The sequence below is a fragment of the Lampetra planeri genome, chromosome 54 (assembly GCF_965212315.1).
Source record: "Lampetra planeri chromosome 54, kcLamPlan1.2.h2, whole genome shotgun sequence".
Taxonomy (NCBI): Eukaryota; Metazoa; Chordata; class Hyperoartia; order Petromyzontiformes; family Petromyzontidae; genus Lampetra; species Lampetra planeri.
In genome coordinates, this window is record NC_136160.1 from 683,244 (window position 1) to 698,275 (window position 15,032).

The 15,032-nt window shown below is 54.2% G+C and overlaps 1 protein-coding gene across 1 annotated transcript in view; it reads right to left on the reverse strand.

Annotated features, from left to right (window-relative positions):
* Window positions 1–15,032, reverse strand: part of GLG1 (golgi glycoprotein 1) — a 57,676-nt gene that overhangs the window by 10,243 nt on the left and 32,401 nt on the right. The window contains exons 5-14 of the mRNA XM_078617496.1: window positions 12,017–12,217; window positions 10,945–11,016; window positions 8,189–8,372; window positions 6,784–7,004; window positions 5,859–5,980; window positions 5,079–5,180; window positions 4,209–4,362; window positions 3,437–3,568; window positions 2,037–2,123; window positions 728–790 (exon numbers count right to left, since the gene is read on the reverse strand). Of these exons, the coding sequence (XP_078473622.1) occupies window positions 728–790; window positions 2,037–2,123; window positions 3,437–3,568; window positions 4,209–4,362; window positions 5,079–5,180; window positions 5,859–5,980; window positions 6,784–7,004; window positions 8,189–8,372; window positions 10,945–11,016; window positions 12,017–12,217 (1,338 nt within the window). The remainder of the gene's footprint in view (window positions 1–727; window positions 791–2,036; window positions 2,124–3,436; window positions 3,569–4,208; window positions 4,363–5,078; window positions 5,181–5,858; window positions 5,981–6,783; window positions 7,005–8,188; window positions 8,373–10,944; window positions 11,017–12,016; window positions 12,218–15,032) is intronic.

Consider the following 15,032-nt stretch of genomic DNA (forward strand, 5'->3'; position numbering starts at 1 on the left):
TCTAGCACGTGCGTTTTCTCCGGGTGCTCTGGTTTTCTTCCACATGCATTAATTAGCTAAAAACATCTGGATATATAGAGGACTGCAATTGCTAGCACTGGCTTACTGCCTTGGCTGCCTTCCCAGCATTCTGTGATTGCTCAGCTATTTTGTAAGTTTGCATGCATGGCGCTACATACAACTATAACATTATTCTTTTCAATCTCAACAGCAAAAATGCAATTAAAAAGAAACAAAACCTCAAGAAGAGCAATTGTATTTCATTAAACGTTCAAGTTTTTGACAATGCAATGGTTATTAAATTTAGTACACTGGGCTAAAACCTGTTCAAGATCTCAATAAAAGCCACTTCATTTAAAACAAGGCCACAAATAACATGGGAACTTTGCCAACAGCCCAACGAGCCGCTCATACAGAGTGGTGCAATTAACTACGAAGACTTGTACGGTACCCGCCATAACTAAAAACTACAGGGTGACAAGCATGTTTAAAGGCTGTGCTGTATCATGGAAATCAGATGCGGTGTACGAACACCAGCACTGGGGAGACAAAGGCGGTTGAGGGCGTAGGGCTGGCCACAACACCCCCTGGGTTGCTGCGTCGCCCTTCATGGCTGCTCAGTGACAGAACTTGGCCCAACAGCTTGTTAAACACTGCACACGGTGGGGGGCGGGGACGCTTGCGTGTGTGTGTGCGCGCGTGTGTGCGCGTGTGTGCGTGCACTCACGTGGCAGTACGCCTGAATGATGGGCTCGCACGCCCTCATGAGCAGAGCTTCAATCTCAATGTCCTGCAGCAGCAGCAACAATAAAACACAAAGTGTCTGAAGCGTACAACAGTGATGCAACAATTCACCCGACCGATGCTCGATGAAATGCCACGATGGCGCGACTCGTGATTTAATTCACGAATCAATATTTTTTTCTCCTGTCCTTGCGGTGCAAGCAGAATCTATCGTGGTATGTTTTCCACAGTGGCATACGCTTACAAATCCGAAATAATACATTCCAATTTGCATTATTCAGCGCGTGTACCACGAGTGTAACGATCAATGTTAATCCACGAACCGTTACGTCGTTACTACTCGATAAAGAAGCGGTGAACCTTGTGCAAAAATTCAATCAAAATCGCCACATTTTAGAAACAAATGAACACCACCACATACTTCCTTAAGAGGCCACACATATATAGGTGCTTATTTGCAAAACCGTTGTACAACGGATAAGCATTTTGGCTGGAGGACAGTTCAACCAAGAATGAGCCGATGTCTTTACAATCCCCGATTTTGTCTCATGAGACACAGACACTACCTGTGGGGTTGATGTCTCACACAGTGAGCAAGGCATCGTCCCGGAGGACAAAGGCATATCACTCTCCTGCTCTCACGCCATAACAGAAGGCTCTCGTCTTTATGCCCTGTAACGCGATCGTCAGTTTTGAAGTTACAAAAATAATTCGCCAACATGGGTGAAATATGCCGCATTAACCGAAACCCGCAATGTTCAGCGTTTCCTTTTTGGTGGCGCTTGTTGACCAGGCCAAGATCAAGAACTGTTCTACTCTTGCGCATGATGGCAGCGGGTTGTATGGACACAATGGCACGATGGCGGCTCGTGTAAGTTTCCACCGGTGAAGGAGGCGTGAGCAACGTGGCGATCAACCCAAACTCACCAACGGTGGTCGACGCTCGGACTCAGGCTTGAACCCAGGAACTTACAAGTCAACAAAGTGAGCTCAGTGCTGCAACAGTGAACACCTGCCCGACCCCCAACCCTGCACCCCCTTACCCCGAGTCACCTGACCCGCTTAGGTCGATCAAAGACAGCTTTCTCCCGGCACCCAGTGAAACGTGTAGGACTTTCGCTCAACTCAAAAGGTGTTTTCTCAACGCGGAAGGTCAGGAGAATTCAGCCGTGGGTACGTTGGGATGATGGCCGCGGTGGTCACAGCGAGCGCAGCGCTCGCTTTGCTGCCGGTGTTAGAAACGGCGGGAGGAGGAGAGGAGGAGGCGGGAGGGGGGGGGGAATGCAACACACCTCGGACTCCATCTCCGTGAGGTTGGTCACAATGTCCTTGCATGGCTTCAGCAGCTCGTCCAGCTTGTCCTGCAGGCATTCCAGCTCCTGCACGGCATGAGGACGAAGGTGAAGATCCCACAGGTAACCAGTTCAGATATGCATCACCGATGTTGGCTGCGAATGGGAATGCAGTGCGCTCGCAACTATACTACCGCTCCCCATGCATACAAAGACACAGACACACACCTCATCAACGATCACTCATCCACTCATCCATACATAGGGTGGGCAAGCCATGCAGCACGCTTGGGATATCAACTCAACTAATTGATTGCACCTTCAATCAGTCGCCCTTGATTAGGTCACTGTGCGATAATTAATTTAAATCAGCAAATCCATTAGTTAGATCCATGTGGATGACGTAGGCTGAGCAGCACGAGCTTGACTCACCGAGTGGAGCGAGGGGGGGGTACTGGGGCACGTGGACGTGTCTCATAATACTGCGGGTGTGCGGCAAAGCGTCTGTAGTCCACTGTAGGCCTTCCCAGAATGCTCTTCGTTGTACTACTCGACGCAGTACGAGGCAAAGGCGCAGCCCTGAAATTGCTTTTTGGTGCCACTGCTGGCGGAGGCCTCCACCGGAGGCGCCGACTCTTCTACGCTGGCGAGACATCTCCGAAGATGTGCCAGTGACCCGCACGTTACCCAACCACACCCACCTGCCAACAGACTAGCTGCGGCATTCCCGTCTATTCGACTGGGTGGACACAGGCGGGAGAGGATGTAAATTGCCACACCGGGAGATCATATCGAATGGGTAACTTTTGGAATCCACATCCAGTGCGCTAATCACTACAACCACCGCAGCATACTTGACAAACTATAATATTTTAATCATTTCAGGGTACTTGTGTACCCCGAAATACGTTAATTAGAATTACAATGATTCATCATTAGGTTCGTCATCAATGAACCCTTTTCATTTTGCCTGCGTCTCGGTTGTTTGACGGCCCCACAGGGGGAGGCAGGCGCTCCCCGCTGCCCCATCCACACAACGGTGTGACGGTCCGCACGCTGGACTTGCAATCCAGAGCCGTCGATACGATTCCATCTCCAGTTGAGAACAAATGCGCACCTTTCTTAAGCTTCCCTGCCTAGGTCCACCCAGAAGTTAGCGGAATGGCAGGTCGCGTGGGGTAAAGTGTGGATGCTCCCACCCCTTCCAAGATGTCTGGCCAGCAATAGCCTCTAGCGGGTCTCTCTAGAGAGGTACCTCGAGTGGAGGCCGTTCTGCCGGCAGTCCCGTGAGCGAGCTATTGCAGGGCCGCACCTTTACCATTCCTGGCCAAATCCGCCAACGCGCTCGGATGGCCACGAGCCCGAGCTAACGCGTGCCACGCTCCCTTTCACTCGCGCACCTTGCCCGGCTTCTCAGAGCACCACTTGCCCAGGTCGGCCAGGCAGCTCTCCTGCAGCTCGGGGTTCAGGTGCACGTCCAGGGCGCGCTGCTGCAGGATGCGGCGCACCTCGTGCTTGCAGTCGCGGGACAGCTGCGGGGGAGGGAGCACACACGCCAGCGCACGCCGGTGCGTCAATCGTCGGCAGGAGCCACGTCCTGCCGGCCCTCGCCAACGCGGTCGCCCCTCCCCCCACGGCCGCTGCGTGGTGCCACAATCCATCCCCTGCTCACGCGCCGCTTCAGCCCAAGCCGACCGCCCGTCTCCGTGACGGCGATGCAGTGTGATGAGCGAGCGAAGGTGACGTGCGAGATGGTGTGGGGTAGCAAAGAGCGCGCGTGAGCGTGCGAGTGCGATACGTGAACGGGTGCCGGTGTGTTAGCGAGCGGGGGTTGTAGGAGCTGGCGTGGTGTAGGAGTAAATGCGGTGTGCGAGTAACTGAAGTAGCGATTGTGTGTGCGGGAGCGGTGTATCAACAAGCAAGCATTGCATGAGCTATTGTGCTTCATTACCAAGTTGGCCTTGTGGTGTGTGTGGGTGCGGTGTGTGTAGGTGCGAGCGTGTGTGCGAGCGTATGTGCAGTGTGCGTGTAGGTGCGATGTGTGCGCGTGTGTAAGTGCGGTGTGTGCGTGTGTGTAGGTGCGTGTGTGTAGGTGCGTGTGTGTAGGTGCGTGTGTGCGTGTGTAGGTGCGTGTGTAAGTGCGTGCGTGCCAGCACATGCTCCACCACACACCCGGCGGCCCTGAGACTCGGTGCGGTGCGCGTGCCGGTAGAGGCAGGAGAACACGGCCCCGGGCGGCAGGGTCTCGGAGGTGTCGTTCCAGCCCACCGTGTGGCAAAGGCGCGCCGCGTCGCCCTGGCAGTGCCGGTACAGGATGGGGTCCAGCCTGCGACGCGCGTCCGGCACCGACGGTCAGCGTGAGCGGTGGACCGACGGGCATGCAGACCACCGTGCCGACCGGCCAGCCACTTAGGCAGCAACAGCCAGATTCCGCCGTGTTTCCGGGTTGTGCCGCGTGTTGTTCGGAACGATGTCCGGGGTTGCTTCCACGCGCTGGGGAGAAGCTCCCATCGTGCCGAACAACAATCGGCACCACCAGGAAACGCACAAATCTGGACGGAGCAAACTGCAGCAACGTACGCAACGTGCCGACGTTGCGATTACCAACAGTGGGACACAGCACCAACTTCGATGCGTTTGGGCCGTGTCGGGAATCTGACCGCAATCAAACTGCAGATGCGGCAACAGTGGTTAGAGTGGTTGTCAAGAGCCCTGAGAAACCTTGCGCGTCTCGACGTCGTGATGAGACAGGATAGCAGTCGGGAGCCGAGAGGCTCGTGAGAGGACAGCGAGCGGCATTGCCGACTGCGTATTTAGATCTCTAGCCAGGGCAGCGGCTCCCAGGGCATCCACGGGGAGGAGGGGCTGGGGTCCTTGAACGAGTCCCAGAGGAGACACGGCGGGCCGGGGGTCCATTCACCGACGAGTCCCAGGCACGGACACCGCACCTTGCGAAGCTCAGCGAGGACAGTCAGGAGGCTGGGCACGGGAGTTGTGGTTCAACCACCACACAGCCGCAAGAGGGCATTGCGATCGCCTTACTTCCAGTCTCTGGAGATGAAGTACTGCAGCTCCAGGAGTTTCTGCTCACAGTCCTCCACCATGTGGTCGGTGTACAGGTGCTCCATCAGGCAGGAGAGGATCCTGTGCAAGCGAAGCAGAGAGGGGCAACATTCTCATTGCTGGCGAGACCAGCTTGACGTCCTTTAGAATGCGTTTAGGGCGGTTTAAAACGACCGCTTCCCAATAATCACTCCATTATCAATGGAGACGGTCGACAAATCAGTGTCTTCCTCGGACACGCAATGGGACAGTGCCAATCTGTCTTCACAGGCAGAGCCAGGATAGCAAATTCCCCTTTCTCATGCTGGTGGCTAAATTCTGACAAAAAACAACTGCCGACTTTGACGCAAAGTGGAACTCATTTCATGGTCGGCTACGTACGGTGCAAAAAAGTTCAACATACATACTTGAATTTACCCACAGCAACTTAAAAAATTACTATCAAAATCACCACTCAACATCGCTACCACCACCCATATACATCACCACATGATACCACCACCACTCAAAACCATAACCAATCAACACCACTACCACCACCACCACACTCCAAACCGTGATCACTCAACAACCACCACCACGAGCCCAATGCCACACCACCACCACCACCACCACACTCCCAACCGTGATCACTCAACCCCACCACCAGGTCCGACTGCGAGCAGGGCCACGAGGTATCAGGCACAGCGACGAGGGAGACCGTCGCTGGCGTGAGCAACTCGCGTGGCGGGGGCGCCGGGGAAGAGGCAAGCGGCTCACATGGGGTCCCCGTTGCGGATGTGTTTGCACGCCGTCTGGATGACGGACTCGCACGCCTCGTTGAGTGCCCGGTCGATGCGGTAATCCGCTCCGGGGTTTGCCTCCTGAACCAGCTCCTGGAGCTGTTGGTGACACGGTGGGGGGGGGGGGGGCAGTGACTTTGCGGGCAAGGCAGCGGCGTCGAGCATCCCGGCGAGGTCAGGACAGGCGGCGGCTGGACTCGCAACGTCCGAGACACGAACTTGACGGACAATCCATGGAAACAAAACACGACTGGTGGGGTGCCAACCACGAGGATTTGGCCTCACGCCAAGGTATTTACAGCTGTCCCAGAGACGTAGAATGCGAGCTTCCAACGCGGCTTCATTATATTTGACGACAAACAATTTGCTTGCTTTTCAAAAAGCCAGCTTTGAATAGTTTCTTGGCAGTATCGTGGACGAGCAACACTCGTTTCGGTATCACCTAGTATGGATATCGAGGCCTCTAAACAGGGATCTCAGAAGTAGATCTTTCAAATCATTTTTCAGGTCCGTACTCAAGGTACTAGTACCAAATGGAGAATTATTCACATCATGACAATGTCTATAGCGACGTTGGCATATCATTTGATATTGACTTTAAAAAATGGGAGGTGGGGCGGGGGGGACCTACAGTAGGGAGAAGCTCGGCCACCCTCGTATCAAGGCGACGCTCCGGGGCTTCTTTGGGGAGACGTGCAGCAAGGCCGAACTGGCGCCCGCCCGCAAAGCAGCACGGGGGCGGCTGCCAACCGACCGCCCGTGGTGCAACAACGGCGATGCTGCAGGCAGCGCGAGCGAGGGAGGCGGATGGAGGCCGAGGGATGGAGGGAGGGAGGGAGGGAGAGGGAAGGAGGGAGGGAGGGAGGGAGGGAGGGCGTCCCAGCGCCTGCGGCGACACTCACGGCGGTCTGGCAGCTCTGGACGAGCGGCGCCTTGCCGTCCTCCCCGCGCACGGCACGCATCAGGCAGTGCAGCGTGCGGCCCTTGCGGTGCAGGCCCGAACAGCGGGTGTCGATCTCGCCGCGGCAGCTGAGCATGATCTCGGGGCTCAGCGAGAAGTCCTCCATGAGCATCCTCCGGAAGTCGAGCATCTCGGCCTGGCAGTCGCTGCTCACCTGCCGCCCTGCGTCGATGGTCGGTCGTGGCAAAAGGGACGGAGAACGGCGGCAATGAACACGTGATGTAATTAATATAACGATAAGTGTCTCACATCACAGGCCTTGTCAATCATTCCATTGTCCTGCTGCTGTGTAGCCATGGGCACTCCATGGCGACAGCTGTCCCTGCACGGCACGAAGGGAACGCAGCCCAGGCCTGCAAGTGGGCATCAGTCCGCCAATAGGGGGCGATGTTGCTACGTGGTGTTTCACAGACTAAGACATACATGATCTAATTCGGCAAATTTGTACCGTGGCGCTGGCATGACGCGTCTACTCTATTTATAGTTAACACACTCGCAATGTTGACCATGGTGGCCACTGAACTTGAACGATGAATCTTTGTGACAAGTGAAAAGTGCTCTGCTGCTCAGCCATGACACTTAATCCAGTTTAATGTGGAGGGGTCACGCGCTGCGGTCAGTTGCCAGCTGCCCGAAGCAGATGAAGATCCCCGTACAGACTCAACAGACTTAAATATAAATATCCAGATTCTGTTTGTACCGATAAAAACCCTGGAGACAAGGGGGTGGGGCTGGCCTTTGCCTCTCTCGTGGTGATGTTTACACACCACACCAGGATACTCATTTGAAGCTGAGTCGACCTAGGGGAGGCCCAGCACTGGTTCAGACTGGTGTTGGCCGTGATCGAGAATCGAACTTGGCTCGCTGGGTTCGTAGCGCAGTGGCGCTAACTGCTGCGCCACCGCTCTCCTTAAGCAGCAGACACAAATCAATACCAATACAACCGCCATTTTCCACTAAGTGACGGTGACGTCACCACGGCGACCGTGCCAGGCCAGGTGCACTTTGAGGCCACGTGAAAAAGTTGAAGGCTCGCTGACAGGGGGTCATGGGACAGATCCAGGTGCCATGGATTGACCGAGATGACTGAGGATGACTGGGAGATGCACCAGCTGTGCTCCCTACTGTGCCAGATACAAAGACAAAGATCTCCCGTATAGCCTGAATAGACTGTTGGGGCAAGTGCTGTTATAGCGAGTACCTACGAAGGCCGGAACGGCACACGAGGGGGTGGGTGGCCAGCAACATGCCCGGCTGCCGTTTCGCACACACGCACGCACACGCGCACGCTCGCACACGCACACGACGGCACGAGCGTCGACCGGCCGGCACACAGACCCACGCACCTTTGTGCACCGCAGACTCGAGGCAGAGCAGCAAGTAGGAGAGGCGGGCCTCGCGAGCCCGCGGAAGGTTCTCCCCCGTGCAGCGGAACTTCTTGAGGTCGGCGCGGCACGCCTTCGCCAGCGAGTAGCTCACCTTGTAGTCCTGCGTAATGAGCTTCTGGCGCATGGTGAGCGCCACTCGGCACTGCGACGCACAACAAGACAAAGATCTCCCCTGTAGCCTTCACACACTGTTGGGGCAAGTGCTGTTAGCAGCGAGCACCTACGTAGGCCGGCACAGCACGTGAGGGGGCGGGTGGAGATTCCACGATACTACGGCTGCAGTGAGTCGACCACCTCATATAGGACCCTACCGTCGAACCTCCCGGTTTCAACCTTCCACGCCGCCAATGGTTGACCAACCGCATCAGGACCGGGCATGGCCAATGCGGCCACCTGATGCACGAATGACACCCATCAAAGATTCGGCGGTCCGCGGGCGGTGCGGCCACGAATCCCAAACCATCGACCGCGTCGTAAAACACTCCCCGCTGCTGCCGCTGCCCCCCATCCACTCTGCTCCGAAAAGACAGTGGATAACAAATCTGCAGCGGCATCTTCAATCTGCTGCTATTAGTCCACATGAAAGAAGGCGACTACAAACTTCCCGCCCGGTGTGTGTGTAGTCGCGAACTCTGCTCCGAAGGAAGGGTCACCACGGGATTTATCACCTTCCCGATTTTTGGCGAGTGCCAGAAGTGCCCGGAGTCTCGTCAGCCAAGCCGCCTTACTTGCCACGCTTCGCGTAAACCACGCTTCGCGTAAACCCCACGTGGGTTTTACACAGGCACGATAATCTGCGCTTAAGTTCACGGATACAAGCGGACCGCTGGCAGCGAGCGGTATTTATTGAACAAACATCGCACGCTCACTTTTATACTGAGAAGGACCTTACCCTTGCCAAAGGGGAACAACGGGTCTCTCAGCTCTCGCCTCTCTTTTGGCATAAATATGTCATTCCTATCTTAAGGACAAGCCACTGTTCAATTACTACAAAGTGTGATTAATTTTAGAGACCCTAAAAAACACATTATGATGAAGTGTGCCAGTAGTTCGCGCGCTGCAATATGAACGCGGCGATTTGAGTTTGATTCCTTCTGATGCAGAAAAGGCAAGATCTGAAGCGGTCCTGGGCCTCCCTTCACCAAACAGCATGGATCAGCATGGTGAAGTCTGGTCAACCAACCCCTCCAAGCCCGACATGGCGTGGGGTGGACTTTCATCCAACAGTGGATCGATCAAGGCCAGTAAACTAACGAATATTGATCCGGCCAAGTTGGTTTCCCCATTGGGATTTTAGCTCGCAACCTTCTGACGGCGAGTGGCGCACTCGGACTGTTGCAGCGCGACTCTGGTCACCCTGATCCCTCACTCTCTTTAACCCTCTGGCCAGTGGCAATTGAGAAGCTCAAACTCTCTCCGATCTTGAGCGTTTCTGCTCAATTTCACTCTCCACCCTTCCCCTATTTTCCAGGGCCTCCGTGCCAACCAGAGGAACTGCTCGGCAGGGTTGAGGCGTGTGCGGCGGGAGGCCCCTGGGAGAGACCAGACGGCCGGGCCGACCCCCCCGGGGGCCACGCAAGCCAGGGCGAGGCAGAGGGCAGGGGGATGAAGGCGATCACGCACGGCCGCGCTCACGCGATCGGTGATGCACGCTCACCCCGGTGGGTAATTTCGGCGAGTTTGGGGCAGAGGGCGCGTGCGGCGAATGTAAAAGCAGTGTCAGCACACCGAGGCGTGCCCTTGCGTTAACCCCTCCCCTTGCAGCCAGCCAGAGAACGGGGGAATGTCAAACACCGTGCCAAAGGGCGTCATTACGAGGGAAAGGGAGGCACACTTTAAAACGAGGAATGGGATGTCCACTCCAATTCGAGGCTTCAGTTAAGACAATCTGCAGATACAAATTCTGGAATTTATTAAAAACATTTCTCAATGCGTAAGGCTCATTTTCACCCTACTGACCATCTGACATCCCACCCAGCAAGGCGAAGACTCTTTGATGAATGCTAGATGGCCAAAACGTCAACATCAGCCTATTAAGCAAAAGAACACACACACACGCTATGCGACCTGGCCAAACAGGCCAATTCTGAAAAATGTACAGCAAATTGGCAAGTCGCATGTGGCGAGGTATAATAATCGTCTGGTCAGCATGGAAGAGTAGACCAAATACTCTCTCTAGAGCAACCTCGAGCCGAGGTCCCTTCCCACCAACAGAAGGGCCTCCTGCTGCCTTCAGCTTTTGGGAACCGATGTAAAGCGGAGCCACGCGGTGCCGTGCCGTGGCTGCCGGCAAACCAACCGGTCACCAGCGCCGCGCGCCCAGAGCCGCCCATTCGCTACCGTCGGTCCACTCGCGATCGCCGATTTCCCCAACTTTCGGAATCGATATATTCGGTTCTGAAATTTTTTACCGGCGTACTGATCATCGTTTAAAAACCACGGTTCCTAAATAGGGAGTTGGAGTGATTCAATGTGCTCACACACACACAAAGACAGTGTCGTGATTAGTAATGGTCGTTTTGTCAACGAGTAATTAACATCTCTTTGCCAGCCTAACGCTGGACGAGAGAATCACCGCGCGTGGCCATGTGGCACCGCGACGGTCAGCCCGGCTTGGTGACGACGCGGAGAACGGACGAGGGAGCATCCGTCTCGGGCACCTGTGCTCAAACACCAGCGAGTTATTTTCATCTAGAACCAACAGGGCCCGTTACCTTGTCGGTCATGTCATCCTCAAACTTGTGGTTGAAGAGACATTTGTAGACGCGGCCCTCCCCGGCGGTGACCTGCAACGGGAGTGGCACGGAGGAGACGTTAGCGCCGAGGCAACGAGCTCGGTGGACTCGCGTGAGCGGGCGAGCGGGCGGGACCTTGCAGCAGGCACACAGAGAAGCCGCGGTGAAGGTGCCAGGGTGATCCGTATACAGGCGTCTCAAATTCGAGAGCAATTAAACATTTTTTCAAAGCCACATTACACGCATCTCCCACCAATCTCATTAAGCCCTCGAGCACTTTTCTCTAAGACTTTAAAGCCATCGCTTTTGCAATGTTCTATCTCCTGTTGGGGACAAAGTTAAGAGGGGGCATTAGAAATCAGCGGGGTGTCTATGAATGGATCGCCCTGGACATCCAAGTACAAGACAATGTGGATCTGATACGATGTACGTGACGTTGAAAATCTATTCTCGCGCCCACGATACGTGTGCCGAAATGCGTGTCCGAAACAAACGATTTACAAGTGAAGGGCAATGCACGCCTATTATTATTAAACCTTAAACACTCGGATATGCACGGGGTGCAGTGGTGGCACAGTTTAGTGTGGACTTAAATGAACACAACAAGCGTCATATGCTGGCATTGGCGGTTGAGATGAGATCACCGACCCGCTCTGCTGGAGAACCTGCTTTCATCACGGGTGGCTGAAACCCGGATCTGAACCAGGATCCCGGCAGTGCTGGGGCTTAGTCCTCCCGCCCACTGTTGGCCTCCTAAGCTGCCAATCCACCTCCAAGTGCATCGTGTTATTTGGGCAAGAAACGCTGCAGCGATTCATCAAATTAATTACATTCCGATGCTCACCATTACATGGGTCCAATCACACACTCGATGATTGATTATTTTCTTTTGGCATATGTTGCATGCATTCATTAATTTGACCCCTGGTAGTGGCGGCGTTGAGTGGTGGCGGCGGTGCCGAGTGGTGGCGGCGGTGCCGAGTATGTGGCGGCGGTGCCGAGTGGTGGCGGTGGTGCCGAGTGGTGGTGCGGAACGGGAGGGTGCTCCGACCTTCTCGCAGAAGCGCTCGCGGTCGCTGTGGCAGGCGAAGTAGAGCTGCCGGTCGAGGTGGAAGTCGTCCGACGAGAGCTCGGCGACGCGCAGGATCGACTTCTTGCACTCTTCCTGGAGATGCGGACCCTGGTTCTGCTCGTTCTCGTCCGTCAGGGCCTTCTCCAGGCAGCTCACGACGGCGCCCTGCGAGTGGAGGTCCTGCGGCCGAGCCGAGGGAGGAGACGCTCGGCGACAACTCCCAACGGCTCCGACGGTGCCCCACACCGAATCGTCTCCCGGCTCAAACGAGTGAAGCGATTGCTCGCCACCGGCTGAGCTTCGGTTATTTTTAGAGCCGCAGCAATTGACGACGGCGATGATGGATTCATATCTGGACGAGTGCTTCGATGAATAAATTAACGGAATAAAAATAGCATATTTGCATTCAATAAATTACCATGCATTGTACTCCAAACGTGCGATTTAATGGCACCGGTATTCACGGCACCGCTCGGCAGGCAGAGCAGCTGTAACCCCGTTCCTTATGCTTCAAGGCTCACGGCAGCGACTCAAATAAATTCCAGTGCATTAGCACGACAACGTCTGCCCATTATGCGAGCAATTACGTCGGCCGCATCCTCTCGGCAGCAGTCACAGCCCATTAATCCGAGCCGCCACGTGCGCACGTGGCCCCGGCGTGCCGCTCGCAACGGCGGCGCTATGCGTCGTGCGCTCGCTCAAACAGCACCCGCTGGCGCCAGCTGACATTCTCCGTCTGCTGCTAGACGGCGGCATCTCGGGGGAAGAGACGGAATCATCAACGGCAGTGTCGTCAGCCGTGATCAATCCACTGCTGGATGAAGGCCTTCCCCCCAGCCGTCGCCATCTCTCGCGGTCCTGCGATGGCGGCAACCCACCTCGCGCCCACACACGAGACGATTTCATTGCTCCATCTTTGCGGTGGATGTACGCGCGTGCGTGCTCCCTCCAATGGTTCCCACTCCGAAATTATCCTCGATTATCGGCCAACATCATCATCCCTTCTCCCAACGTGTCCTGCCCAAGCACACTTTTCTTAAGGCGGATTTATTTAAAAATATATACAAAAGGAACGACACCCACGCTCATCAATTGCAGCCGTGATTCAATCCACTCCAACACTTGCTCTTACCCACAATGTTCCATCTTCCCTTCAGTTTAAATGATCCCCTCGACTCTGGCTGTCATTTCATCTTGGGCTTTGTGCAGGGGAGGGAACTTAAGACTCATCCCAGAGATCGTCCCAACCCCCCCCACCCGCGTAAGTCGCAGATTCAGGTGGCTTTGTTTGGCCGTCAATTGTCCATCCACCAAAGCTCGACCACGGCCAAATCGAATGCCCCCCCACCCCAACATGTCCTACTCGATGAGGATGACACTTCCCGGGGCATCAACAGTGGTTCTCTCAGTGTGACCGGCTTGTGTCCCCCCCTCCCTCCACTCTAGGAAACTTGAAATTTCCACTGCAGGTTCAAGACCACCACCACCAGGCAGATGAGACCCATCCTGTGTTCAGACCCCCCAGTTTTGCGCAATTAAGTGAGCAGCCATAGAATTTGCCGGTAATTAAGCAACAAATCGTTCACTCGTACTCCACGCGAGTTAGAGCGGCCGACACGCCGCGGGTCTGAGTACATCATTCCAGAAATACATTATAAAATACATATATATAGGGGGGAATGGTGTGGAGGATTACAACTTACTGCCAAAGTGGAGGGGGGCAGATAGCACTGATCTGTACAATCAAATGAAACATCACTTATGGAGACAGGTTTATTAATAGAGACCCTCGGGGCTGTTACTCGGATATATCACCGACCTAAATACCGAATGTTTCTGGATTCCAAGAACATCCATGAAGAGACAAACATCACCCAATTGGGCGCGCATGCACGCAGAACTTTGCACCGTAGAGCCAACCGTGATAATTGGCGGCGCTAATGGGAGGTGCATGAACTATTTCCAATATCGCGTCACATTTTTGTGTCATGTATAATACACATATATATCCAGAGCTGCCAGATGGCGGTACAATAATAGACGATTGAATCAGAGTGCTTAGTGTCACCCCGCGGTATGTGCCATATTCTCAGAGGTGTCAGATTTCATCCCCACAAGCCAAACACTCAGTTCAAGGATTGGCCAAGCATCCGATTGTAGGAGCCTCCTCCTGCAATACGAACACGACAAAGCAAACCTTTCCTGGATATACAAAGGGCATCGTTTGTTATTCATTGTGTATAAATAGTAAATATATAACAATAATAAGTAACCACTAGGTTTGCATTTCCCATCGTGTTAGAACGTGACATGTTTATCACCGAAAGGCCCTGGCACGGTCCGGAGTCTAGCCGCCCCACACACTGCAGTCAATAGAAACGGCTCGGCTGTTACTGGGAACACGCGAGGACGGTTTCACAAAGCTCGCCCTCACACCGGTGCGTTCGCTAGACCGACTCACGTGCACAGCACGGAGTTTACACATCAGATACCTGCCGAGGACAAAGTGCCAGGGCCATGACCCGGCATCTCAAGCGTACCTTGCGATATGCATATACGCATACTATGAGACATACAGTCACTTAAAACGAAAAAACGACTCGCGTTCTTCACCAACACTGGCTGAATTAATAAAATGAATATACATTTTGATTTAAAGCTTTCGTGACTGCAGGGATTCATAAAAGTGGCAGTTTGTCCTGGACAAACTGCCACTTTTTTCAAATTTTCTTGCTGTGGATTTCACACCTGATGATGATTGCTTGTGTTGCAGTCGAAACGTCGTGAGAATTTTTATTGTTTTATATTAATATTATTTTATTATTTCCCTTCTACGTGACTTTACCGAAATAATCAAGAAAATGTATATATATATCAGGCAATGTGTTGGGCAATGGCATTTCTTCACAGCGCATAGCGAGGCCAGAGCAGAAGAGTAGATACGAGTTAGAGACTGCGCTTTACATGTGCCATGGGGCCTGATAAGAATCTAAAT